The sequence below is a fragment of the Halichondria panicea genome, chromosome 8 (assembly GCF_963675165.1).
Source record: "Halichondria panicea chromosome 8, odHalPani1.1, whole genome shotgun sequence".
Lineage (NCBI taxonomy): Eukaryota > Metazoa > Porifera > Demospongiae > Suberitida > Halichondriidae > Halichondria > Halichondria panicea.
This window is the reverse complement of record NC_087384.1, coordinates 4,454,889-4,468,454: the sequence shown is the minus strand read 5'-3', so window position 1 is coordinate 4,468,454 and position 13,566 is coordinate 4,454,889. Positions and strand designations below refer to the sequence as shown.

Sequence of the window (13,566 nt, the reverse complement as noted above, 5' to 3'; positions counted from 1 at the left end):
ATAATTATACTATTATAATCAAAGCACGTTTGAGGGCACAAAGTATAATTATGCTTTCCCCATTAGTCAAGTTAGTATATACAGTGCTAACGGAAAATGAGTGTGGTCTGTTTGGAGTAGTACCATTTGAACTTTGCTTTTCAGAAAAAATGATGTGATGCCATAACTCCAACTATTTCCACTCCTGAAGCACATAAGTTGCACTCTCAAATGCCAAGTAGATCTACACCTGTACCTTATTATATATACGCACCTCTTCATGTGTATAATTATTATAGAGTAGTGTTTGATCCAGTTGTGACTTTCTTTACATAACCCTCAGACAGCTGATGATAGGGGCAGTTGGACACAAACTGAACCAATGTACGGATCACCTGTGTCAGTGTATTATTGACTCTATGTTACCATGAGGAGGAGGCTGAGATGAAACTCCTGGACTGAGACGGTCATGGTCTGTGTGTGTGTGTGTGTGTGTGTGTGTGTGTGTGGGGGGGGGGGGTGAACATTGAATATGTAAAAGCTTTGGTGATGCTACAACCTACTATACATGTCGCAATAACATTACATCCATGTACAGTTTGCAAATAACAACACCATAATTATGATAGCACATGCAAAGATTTGGTTATAGGTTTCCATTTGGTTAGGTTTCAATGAATACTCTCAGTGTTTGTGTTCATGCAAAGATTTAAGGATTTCCATTTGGTTAGGTTTCAATGAATACTCTCAGTGTTTTGTGTTCATGGTTATAGGTTTCCATTTGGTTAGGTTTCCATGAATACTCTCAGTGTTTGTGTTCACACATTCAGCTTTTTAATTTAGTGCCACTGGTGTTTGCTCAGCAGCTGCAATTATCATAAATAAAGACATGCAGGCACTAATCATGCAAAGTTCAGTTTGTCACTCTTACAATAATAAGTACATTAGTTAATAATTGCAAACATTTCTCAAAATAGTGTCAAGTTTAAAGATGACCGTGACCATACATCTACTTGGAGCGATTGCAATTGCAGTACAGGTAGTTTTAGTATCGAGTCAAGCATGCCCAACATGGTTTATACACCAAGCAAACAAGTGTGAGTGTGGACAACAGATGGATAATGTATTGCAGTGCTCGAACGTGACAAACAAGACAACAATAGCAGACGGTTTCTGCTTAACTTACAACAATGACACAGAGCATTTCGGAGCTTGCCCATACAACACAAAAAGTCGCCTATCTAGATCCATTGATTTACCATCTGATGTATCAAAGCTAGATGAGGAGATGTGTAGTCCTCTCAATCGCACAGGGCTGCTCTGTAGTCACTGCCAACCAGGACTGGGACCGGCCGTCTTCTCTTACTACAAGGAGTGTAAGGAAGGCATGCCACAACCTTTAGGATGGCTACTCTTCTTTGTCAGGCTTACAGTACCATTGACTTTGATCTGTGTGATTGTTATTGTGTTCCGGATCAATTTTGCTTATCCAGTTCTGAATAGCTTTGTTTTGATGGTTCAGGTGCTAAACACGGTATTGTGTAGAAATGACCCATTTGCTATCAGTGGATATACTCCCTCCTATTCACTCTATAAGTTTGTGGCTGATTTTGTGGGACTATTCAATTTTGATTTCTTTATGTTCCTAATTCCTTCGTTCTGTATCAGTGAGCACATGAGCACACTCACAGTAGTAACAATGGAGTACCTAGAAGCTCTATATCCAGTCGCTTTCACTTTGGCTGTCTACTTGCTCATTTCACTCCACGACAGAGGATGCAAGATAATTGTTATTTGCTGGATGCCATTTCACAAGTGCTTAGCTAGGTTCCGGAGACGCTGGGAACTAAAAGGTTCTGTAGTAAATGCATTTGCAACGTTTTTTTTACTATCCTACAGCAAATGTTGTTTGATTTCAATTAGCCTGTTGAAGCCAGTATCTTTATATGACAAATACGGAAATGTAACATACACCCTCTTCTTTGCAGCCGATTTCAATGTGGGCACATACATTCCACTCGCTATACTAGCATCAATCCTCACTGTTATCATGGTATTTCTACCAGCAGTGCTACTGCTATTCTATCAAAACCGTTTCTTTCAGAGATGTCTCTTTTCCTGCAAAATCAAATGTGTTCTAATTCACGAGCTAGCAAACATCACACAGGGCTATTTCAAGAACGGAACAACACCTGGTACTAGGGATTGTCGGTGGTTTGCTGGAGTCTACCTACTGCTGAGAATAATATTCATAGCTTTTAGTTCTCAGGCATACCACAATATAGCGTACCAAGTGGTATTCATTATTACATCTGTCATTATCCTTGGCCTACGACCATACAAGAAAGACCGTTACAACTATTTTGATACTTTTTGCCTAGTACTGTTTGCAATAGGATTTGCTTCGTACATTTACAACAGGGCTTTTAGGAAAAGTCAATGGTTGTTTTTAACGATTATCGTTTTATGTTTAGTACTGCTGTACACCGTAGTGTTCATTTCATGTATAATATTTTCCCTCACTAAACGGTGTGGTTTCAGCTGCTGCCACCGAAGACGAGTTACACACCAGACAGGATCGTCTACAGATAACGAAGCCCTTCCACATCGTATCAGTGACCCAAGCGAATACACACCGTTGTTACCATCAACCACATGATTATTATTATTATTATTATTATTATTAAGACTTTACAGCCTGTAACGTGAATGATATAAAAACAAGTGATTGTTGTAGCAAAGACTATAGCTGACAGACTGTGCCGCATTGAGCGACACAGCTGGATAATTTAATGATTACATGTGAAGCTAGCTATAATTACGTGTGTAGCATCTGTTGCATGGGCACATTAAGTGGTAGGTACATGGGATGTCAGAGACAAAGTTTTGTTTGAAGTGCTCCCAGAAGTAATGGTGGAGTGTATTCTTTGTTGAAGTTAGTGGTGCGCTGATATCCATCAGCATAGTGGGCATCAAGTTCCATAACCTTGTGATACGATTGAGGTAGAAGTGTCTGCTTGCGCTGTAGTGATTGGCTTGTACAGTGAGTTTGTTGTTGCAACTGAAGCGGGTGCGACCAGTAACGAATTTGATGTGATCTCTTATGTTGAAGTTGTCCGAGGGTTCCTTTAGTGACTTTACTAGAAACATTATGTCCTGTATTTCAAACCAGTACATTAGAGGTAGTAGCTTCAAATCGGACAGCCTTGATCTGTATGAGCTTGAGTAATCATTGAGTATGAATTTGGTGGCTCTCCTCTGGATTCTTTCTAGTTTTTGAATGTCCTTGATCAAATTTGGTCTCCAGACTTGGGAGCAGTAGGTGACCTGGGATCTAACTAGGGTTATATATAACGATTTTTTTGTGCTGGTTTCTGATTTCATTGAAATCGTCCATCGGATGAGGTTAAGAGCTCGGTAGGCCTTAGACGATATGAGGTTATAATGCAGTGACCAGGAGAGGTTGTTGGCTATGCACAAGCCTAGGTCTTTTTCTTTTGTAGCAAAGTTAAGGTGAGAATTGTGGATTGAGTAGAGTGTATTAGGGTTGTCTTCGTGCCAGCTAGGATGAGTTATGCGCAGCACATTACATTTCCTGCTGTTAGCAGCATATACTATGACATGTATACTACTTTATAATTATACAGAGACTAACTTATTCAGTATGCTTACTATAATTTATAGTACTTCATAATGATAAGTCTTAGGGTTTCTTTTTATTCACAAAAACACTGTGCACTGCTTGGACATAAGAAGTATACCTCATGTACATGCAGTGCTGTTTTTTTTAATGAAAGATTTAGCAATTAATTGCAAGGATACACAAATAGCTACAAAGCTAGGGTGAAGTGAGTCCTATAACATACGTTTTAATAATTACAACATGTCAACTAGATGTGAATACAGATGAGACTTAAATGAACTTATACTAGTACAGTCTACTAAAGTAAAGTCCTTGTGGCTAACCAGCCTATTCCATATTGTGCTTGCATGCGGAAAAAATGAGAATTTGTAAAAGGATGTTCTACATTGGTAGGGGACCAGAGTAAAACAGTTAACAGTTCTACTACTGTACGTCATATTTCTCTTGGTTGCTGGGTTGTTTGGGAAGTCAGTTAGATTGTGTAGTATTTTGAAAAGGTGGCAAAGCACCGCAGCAAGGCACCTCAGCTGCAGAGAAGGAAGCCTGGTCAAGGTGAGTAATTCTTCACTTTTCAAATTCCATTTCTTTAGACAGACTCTCATAGCAAATCTCTGGACTTTTTCTAAATTGTTTATTTCACACTTGTGAAATGGGTTCCATACAGAGGATGCGTATTCCAGATGTGGTCTCACGAACGATGTATACAACTTTAACAGTGTTGTTGGAGAAGAATTCCCAGAGAACCTGCGATGTAGGAGACCTATCAACTTCCTTGTTTTATTACAAATCGTATTGATGTGAGTGTGCCAGCTCAAGTCAGCCGATATGGTAATTCCTAAATACTTGTAGTTAGAAACCTGCTCTGTAGTACATAACCATTTAGAAGTAGAGTTGGAGCCTTCAATAAGCGCGATGTTTTCTTAGAAACGGACATAAACTTACACTTGCCAAGATTAAATTCTAATAATTTAGTGTTCAAAAAATTTGAGACTTTAGAAATGTCCTTTTGAAGATTCACGTAGTCATTAGTAGATGTGATAACTCTGTATAAGGCCATGTCATCAGCAAACATATTTAGCTTACTGTCTTGAGAAATAACATCTGTGACTTGGTTTATGTACGTAATAGCATGCACACACACTGTTATTTCAATTCTGCTTACACTGACTTGGTAACTAATGTGGACACTCGTAACTAAATGTATAATTATGCATGGCATTGCATGGGGTCAACTTACATTGTGCATGTTGAACCCCACTCACTAAGTTTAGCAATCGGTAACTAAGTCTTTACACTATTAGAAAGAGAGTGAGTATATAAAGTTTTAGCAACTATAATGGTAATTATAAAAAACTATTATAAATACAATATGGATACATGCAGATTGATTGCCAGAACGTTCACTCCAGTTCAGTATCTACAGTCATTAATTTGCGGCCTCAAATAACACATGCATGGCATGTATTTCACACATCTACGGTAGTCCTCGAAAATTACTAAGATTGGCAGTATTGAAACACGAAGGGGGAGAGCACAGAAAAAAGTGTCATACATGCAAATTGTGGTTGAGGGATATTTGAAAGTGTACTTCAGTCAGTCCACACATAGAGAAGTGTAAATTTTGCATAGAGGCCATAATTAATAAATTATAAAAATTAATGATAAAATGATAGTAACTATAGCTAGTGTTTGAAGGTATATGATTGTTTGTTTGACTGCATGGTTTGAATTGTACGTGGACCAATTAAGGAGAACACATTTTTAAACATCAAACGTCTACAAGCATTGTCGCATTGTAATGTATAGTGTAGTGATGTGAATGCATGATAATGCACTAGGATTATATGCACTTGCACTGTTTGTAAATTCAATAGATTTTGAGAAAGAAATATACTTTTGGGACTTATGCCCCTCCCAGCAATAACTCATTTGGTCCCTTTTATAGGCTACTAGACTCTATACCCCAATGCACTATAGTTATGGGAAGAAAACCTAAAATTTTACTATGAAATTCAGCAAAAGTAATGAATTCACCAAAATTCCATTCAAAACACATGTCTTTCATTACAATTTATAGGGAAAAATTGACCATCAGAAGAGTTTGACGTCATTGCATGGGAAACAAGCCAGTAATTGCAGGCGCCCTCGTGCAACATGCCATATATTGCACTCGTGCATGGGCAATAACTAATACTTGTTACCTTAGAATGAGTTGTCTGAACATCCTGATTATTGATGCCTTATTGTAATTATACCAAAGCTGTTATTGGTGTACCTCTGTGTGCACGTAAATAGAGTAACGTTCGATTGTTGCTGTGACTCTTCTCACACAGCCCTTGGACAGCTGGTCATCATCTGAGTCAATGTAAGTCCTTACCCGTGTCGATGTGTTATTCTGACTCTCTGTTGCCATGGCAAGGAGGGGGTAGCAGTGGTAGATCTAAAAAACAAGTAGGTAGGTGCTGATGCAAAAGGAAAGGAAATATGTGCGTCAACGCACGCAATTTTGGGGGCCACGTCCACTTTTGCGTCATCTCTGGTTTCACATGGTAATTTAGTGCAAGAGTAAAACGGTGCTTCTACTGTGCTAGTTTGCACTACAGCAGTGCTAGTCAGCTTATAGCACAGCTTTTAAAAGACACAAAACAGGTCTAATACAGCTTACTCAGCTAGTAACAAGTTTAAAAGTGACTTCGGTCTTCAATCAGTCTATGAGTGTGACACACAGATAACTGTCCAAGGTCAGGGGGGTTCAAGCACCCCCTCTGCTATCTACTAGATCTACATGGTGGCGATAAAGAGTTAGAATGTTTGAAGAACAGTCGTGGTCTATGTGTGTGAGGGGGCCGAGAGGAGGGTGAATGAGGAGCTTTAAATGTTATAATACACATGTATGTATAATAATTATACACTGCAATGAAGGCATGTACAGTGATGAGAATATTAAACATTAAACTAACAGCGTAAAAGGTTTTAATGAATTTTAACAGTTTACTTAAGAGTTTTAGCATTTGCTTTCAATTTGTTTCATCAACTGCCATGTGCAACTGCAATGTTTTGTTTTAATCAACTGCAGTTTTAATCGAAAAGGTTGGTTCAGTTTTTCTGTTCCAATTGTATACATTTGCAGAGTGCAAGCTAGTTTTAAGTTTGAGATGATGATACTTGGAGTGATTACTATTGTACTACAGGTAGTTCTAGTGTCCAGTCAAGTATGCCCTACATGGTTTATACGCCAAGCAAACAAGTGTGAGTGCGGACAACAGATCGATACTATATTGCAGTGCTCGAATGTGACATACAGCATAAAAATACTAGACGATTACTGCATAACATACAACAATGACACAGAGCATTTTGGAGCTTGCCCATACAATACAAAAAGTCACCTATCTAGATCCATCAAACTACCATCTGATGTATCAAAGCTAGACAAGGAAATGTGTGGTCCTCTCAATCGCACAGGGCTACTCTGTAGTCACTGTCAACCAGGACTGGGACCGGCCGCCTTCTCTTACTACAAAGAGTGTAAGGAATGCATGCCACAACCTTTAGGATGGCTACTCTTCTTTGTCAGGCTTACAGTACCGTTGACTTTGCTCTGTGTGATTGTTATTGTGTTCCGGATAAATTTTGTTTCCCCAGTTTTGTACAGCTTTGTTTTGATTGCTCAGGTGCTAAACACTGTATTGTGTAGAAATGACCCATTTGCTATCAGTGGATATACTCCCTCCTATTCCTTTTATAAATTTGTGGCTGACTTTATGGGACTATTCAATTTGGACTTCTTTCTGTTCTTAATTCCTCCCTTCTGTATCAGTGAGCACATGAGCACACTCACAGTCGTAGCATTGGAGTACTTAGAAGCTCTGTATCCAATCACTTTTACTTTGGCTGTATACTTGTTCATTTCACTCCACGACAGAGGATGCAAGATAATTGTAATTTGCTGGAGGCCATTTCACAAGTGCTTAGCAAGGTTTCGGAGACGCTGGGAACTAAAAGGCTCTGTAGTAAATGCATTTGCAACATTCTTTTTACTATCCTACAGCAAATTTTGTTCCATTTCAATTAGCCTGTTGAAGCCAATACCTTTATATGACAAATACGGAAATGTAACGTACACTCTCTTCTTCGCAGCCGATTTCAATGTGGGCACATACATTCCACTCGCTATACTCTCATCAATCCTCACTGTTACCGTGGTATTTCTACCAGCAGTGTTTCTGCTATTTTACCAGAACCGTTTCTTTCAGAGATGCCTTTTTTCCTGCAAAATCAAATGTGTTCTAATTCACGAGCTAGCAAACATCACACAGGGCTATTTCAAGAACGGCACAACACCTGGTACTAGAGACTGTCGATGGTTTGCAGGCGTCTACCTACTGCTGAGAATAATATTCATAGCCTTTGGTGGTCAGGTGTACCACCTTATTGTGTACCAAATGATCTTCATTATTACACCTGCTATCATCCTTGGCCTACGACCATACAAGAAAGACCGTTACAACTATTTTGATGCTTTTTTCCTAATACTGTTTGCAATGGGGTCAGCTTGGTACATTTACCACGAGGCTTTTAGGAATAGTCCATGGTTGTTTGTATTGATTATCGCTATATGTTTAGTACTGCTGTACATCTTAATGTTTATTTCATGGATGATATCTTCCCTAACTAAATGGTGTGGTTTCAGCTGCTGTCATCAAACACGAGCTACACACCAGACAGGATCGTCTACAGATGAAGAAGCTCTTCCACATCGTATCAGTGATCCAAGCGAATACGCACTGTTGTTACCATCAACCACATAATTACATTTCCAGCTGTTAGCATCCATTTACTATACTATTACAATACAGAGAACTATACTTGCTATGTTTTCTATGATTGTATAGTACTTCATGATTATGATAAGTCTTAGGGTTTCTTTTATTCACAAAAATATACTATTGCACAGCTTGGACATCATTATAAGTATACCTCATCATGTACATGTAGTGCTGTTTATGTGAAATAAATATAGCATGCACACACACTGTTATTTCAATTCTGCTTACACTGACTTTGTAACCAAAAATCAATACATGCATGTATGCGTGGGGTTAATAAAAGAGCTCTAGACACTTATATTGTGCACTTTAAACACGAAGGGGGAGAGCACAGTGAAAAAAAGTGACATATAAACTGTGGTTGGGTTATTTGTAAGTGTACTTCAGTCAGTCCACACAATGCATAGAGAAGTGTATACCAGGCCATTGCGATAAAATAATTATAACTATAGCTAGTGTTTGAAGGTATATGATTATTTGTTTAAACTGGTTTGAAATGTATGTGGACCAAGGAGAACACATTTTTAAACATAGAGTCTACAAGCATTGTCGCATTGTAATGTATAGTGTAGTGATGTGAATGCATAAAAGTATTGTCTACACTATAGCTGTTTATGATGTTGTGATGAAGATTGAGGATACGATTCTCCCCCCTCCTCAGTCGCCTGTTTCAATACTTTTTGGTGCTTTTCTCAGCCAATCCTATATTATAGCAATTTTTAAGTGGGACTAGTTTTATACAGAATTAAGTGGAAGTTTAAGAGAGAAAAGGAATCTGAGAAAAGTTCCGATGCATGGTTCAGTCGTTTGGAAACTGCATGGTTGTAGAACCTCAATGATGACCCTTGCATATACACGGTTGGAAACTGGTTGTAGAATCTCATGTGATGACCCTTGCATATACACAGTAATGTTGTATAGTTGTTTGGAAACTGGTTGTAGAATCTCATGATGACCCTTGCATATACACAATTGGAAACTGGTTGTAGAATCTCATGATGAGATTGATGACCCTTGCATATATACAGTAATGTTGTATAGTTGTTTGGAAACTGAATCTCATGATGACCCTTGCATATACACAGTAATGTTGTATAGTTGTTTGGAAACTGGTTGTAGAATCTCATGATGACCCTTGCATATACACGGATGAAAAGCTTCAACTATGCAGCTTATGTAGATCTACTTTACGCATGCAGTCAAACCAAATGGGGTCATCTTTCAAATCATAAAGTGGAGTATCACAGCACACACATACACATATACATACATACATACACGAGAAAGTGTATGTAAAATCCATCAGGGCAGCCAGTTTCCAGATCTTATCCTTGCCTTAACAATCCGCAGAATCAATGAAAATCGCTACAAAAGTGGTGCCAATCCTATAGTTAAGTAATGCTCGATCGCCGCTGTGACTCTCCTCACATAGCCCTTGGACAGCTGGCCATGCAGTGGCCACCAATTTAACCAAAGGTACGGACCACCTGCACGTGTTACACTGGCTCTCTGTTGCCATGGCGAGGAGGAGGCTGTGATGAAGCTCCTGCTCTATAGTATAACTAAGTATGAGGTGAATGCTCGAGATGGTCAGGGTTTGTGTACATATGTATGTGTGTAGGGTGATGGGCCGGAGGAGGTAGTTAGGCGTGGCCTGACTATCTGGAAGAGGTACGAAATGTAGGAGCAATTAGGCTTGATTGAGAGCTGTAATTACATGTGCAGGCCCAAGGTTTATTAATGCTGAGTCAGCAAATCAAGTCTATAATTAGACTATTGCTCCTGCATGCATGTCGTACCTCCTCCAGGTTGCAAGCCTATATCTTGGATTTGTCTGCTGCATTATGTAACACTGTATGAATTGTTATTTCAAGTGCGATTTGATCACGTGGCTAATTCACAGCATAGTGAATTGCAGTTTTTTTAAAAATGCTAACGGAAGTGTAACTAACCACGTGAAAATACTGCAAGATGATTGGCCTACCGTACTTATTCGATTTAAAGCGACCCTCCAAATATGCAACACCCTCGATCTTTTCCAATTTTCTGACCTCTAAAAGTAGCGACTACTGCGTTGACAATTATTTTTTTATGCCGCGTCCTAAATAGAGGTCAAACAATAGCCTCGATTCCAGGCTGTGGGAAACTATGTAATTTAAGCAGCCTATAATCGAGGATAGTAGAGTAACCTCCAATTAGATGCGACACCAGGACTTCAACATAATTTTTCAACCTCCAAAAGAAACGAACTAGCTTCGTAATTATTTAAAGGTTAGAACAAATTCAAGATAGGCTTGCAACTCGACGTCCTTTCTTTTAACTTTAACAGAAGGTCGGTTCACGCCCAAAAAGCTTTGGTGATGCTATAGGCTACTACCGGTGTATACGTATAGGTTATTATACTCATGCACGAGGGATGTACAGCTAATACAACCCAAGTCCGAGGGCAAGAGTTGTATTAGCACGAGGGAAGATGTAATAACCTACTTTTATTGGTTCGATCAAATTTCAAGAATCATTATACTTAATACCAATCAGACTATACTGCAGGGTTCTACTTGACTGCATTGGGATTTGCCACACATCCATGCACCCCAGTTTCCGTGATGCAAGCTAATAATTATGGTAGTGGGTGCTTTAGGTTGAATCACATTCTCAATATCATCTAGGTATATTTACCACATCCTGGGTGATATTGATATTACCAGGCATGTACTGTATTTAACAATCCTTCGATGTCTGACCACAATGTATGAGCAATATAACGATATATACCATAACAAGATGCTCATAGAGCATTCACCCCGTGTGCTGCAGAGCGGCAATCAAATATAACTTTTTACAGTAATGATAGTGAATCTATCGAAAACAGTGTTTTTGTCGCCTTTGAAGATTGCGTACAAGTTTCAACTATCAGTAGCCTCAACAACTGTCTCATTAGCAGTCCATGAAAGTGTCTATATTTCGCTCAAACAGCTCATTTTTGTGTCCACACCACGGGGTAATGACATGTATACAATTTGCAACTAACAGCATAAAGTACATGAGAGATTCGGTTATAGGTTTCAATGAATACTATCAGTGTTTGTGTTCACTTTAAAGAAAATAAAGATTTTGCATTCAGTGCCACTGGTATTTGCTTCAGCATCTGCGCAGTTGTTTTAAAACACACTAAATAGAAAACCCTATAGTTCAGTAGTTCAGTTTGTCAATCTTATAATCAGACTGAGTATACCTTAGTGTAAGATGACGATATATCTACTAGGAAGGATACTTGTGATTGTAGTACAGGTAGTTCTAGTGTCCAGTCAAACATGCCCAACATGGTTTATACGCCAAGCAAACAATTGTGAGTGTGGACACCAGATGGATAATGTATTGCAGTGCTCGAAAGCAGAAAACAAGACAGAAATATTAGACGGTTTTTGCTTAACGTACAACAATGACACAGAGCATTTTGGTCCCTGTCCATACAACACAAAAAGTCGACTATCTAACTTCAATAATGTACCCTCTGATGTATCAAAACTAGATGAGGAGATGTGTGGTCCTCTCAATCGCACAGGACTACTCTGTAGTCGTTGCCAACCAGGACTGGGACCGGCCGTCTTCTCTTACTACAAAGAGTGTAAGGAATGCATGCCACAACCTTTAGGATGGCTACTCTTCTTTGTCAGGCTTACAGTACCGTTAACTTTGGTCTGTGTGATTGTTATTGTGTTCCGGATAAATATTTCCTCTCCAATTCTGAATAGCTTTGTTTTGATGGCTCAGGTGCTAAACACTGTATTGTATAGAAATGACCCATTTGCTATAAGTGGATATACACCCTCCTATTCATTTCTTAAATTTATGGCTGATTTGTTAGGGCTATTTAATTTGGACTTCTTTATGTTCCTAATTCCTTCATTTTGCATCAGTGAGCACATGAGCACACTTACAGTCGTAGCATTGGAGTACATAGAAGCTCTATATCCAATCGTTTTCACTTTGGCTGTCTACTTGTTCATTTCACTCCACGACAGAGGATGCAAAATAATTGTATTTTGCTGGAGGCCATTTCACAATTGCTTAGCTAGGTTTCGGAGACGCTGGGAACTAAAAGGCTCTGTAGTAAATGCATTTGCAACGTTCTTTTTACTATCCTACAGCAGGTTTTGCTCAATTTCTTTAAGCCTTTTAAAGCCAGTACCTTTATATGACAAACACGGAGATGTAACATACACTCTCTTCTTCACAGCTGATTTCAATGTGGGCACATACATTCCACTTGCTATACTAGCATCAATCCTCACTGTTACCATGGTATTTCTACCAGCAGTGTTTCTATTACTGTACCAGAATCATTTTTTTCAAAGATGTCTCTTTTCTTGCAAAATTAAGTGTGTTCTAATTCGCGAGCTAGCCAACATCACACAGGGCTATTTCAAGAACAGCACAACACCTGGTACTAGGGACTGTCGATGGTTTGCTGGAGTCTACCTACTGCTGAGAATAATATTCATAGCCTTTAGTGCACAGACGTATCACCATGTTGTGTATCTAATGGTATTCATTATTACACCTGCTATCATCCTTGGCCTTCGACCATATAAGAAAGATCGATACAACTATTTTGAGGCTTTTCTTCTACTAGTGTTTGCAATAGGGTCAGCTTGGTACATTTACCGTAAGGCATTCAAGAACATTGGTTGGCTTTTTGCATTGATTATTATTACAGGTATACTACTGTTATACATCGGACTATTCATTTCATGGATGAGATCTGCTCTAACTAAATGTGGTTTCAGCTTCTGCCACCCAAGACGAGTTAGACACCATACAGGATCATCTACAGACAACGAAGCTGTCCCACATCGTATCAGTGACCCAAGCGAATACATGCCTTTGTTATCACAACCCATTTGATTAGATCATCATGCAGCTGTTAACAGAATGCACTAACAACGTTATATACATATATTATTAACTGATGATTAATACTCTCAAACATTTCATGCACTGTGATGATTACTTATGATTAACACTGGCGGCTTTTTTTATAGCCACAAAAATACCAATACGATGTATAGAGTACCTCGGACTATAAGAACCTTTTAATCAGTAGGTATAATA

General features: G+C 38.9%; 2 protein-coding genes across 5 annotated transcripts in view; one reads left to right on the top strand and one right to left on the bottom strand.

The window, feature by feature from the left end:
• Positions 1 to 13,566, bottom strand: part of LOC135340085 (uncharacterized) — a 33,266-nt gene that overhangs the window by 16,972 nt on the left and 2,728 nt on the right. For all 4 annotated transcript variants that reach the window (XM_064536385.1, XM_064536386.1, XM_064536392.1 and 1 more), the window contains exon 4: positions 254 to 453. The gene's annotated coding sequence lies outside the window, so the exon portion shown is untranslated. The remainder of the gene's footprint in view (positions 1 to 253; positions 454 to 13,566) is intronic.
• Positions 6,677 to 8,780, top strand: LOC135340084 (uncharacterized). The gene has a single exon (XM_064536382.1). It carries the CDS (start codon positions 6,778 to 6,780, stop codon positions 8,431 to 8,433), a length of 1,656 nt encoding a protein of 551 aa, XP_064392452.1. The 5' UTR covers positions 6,677 to 6,777; the 3' UTR covers positions 8,434 to 8,780.

Bases quoted from the DNA above. Each gene is read 5' to 3' on its own strand.
- LOC135340084 (XM_064536382.1), top strand. From the start codon at position 6,778: ATGATGATACTTGGAGTGATTACTATTGTACTACAGGTAGTTCTAGTG.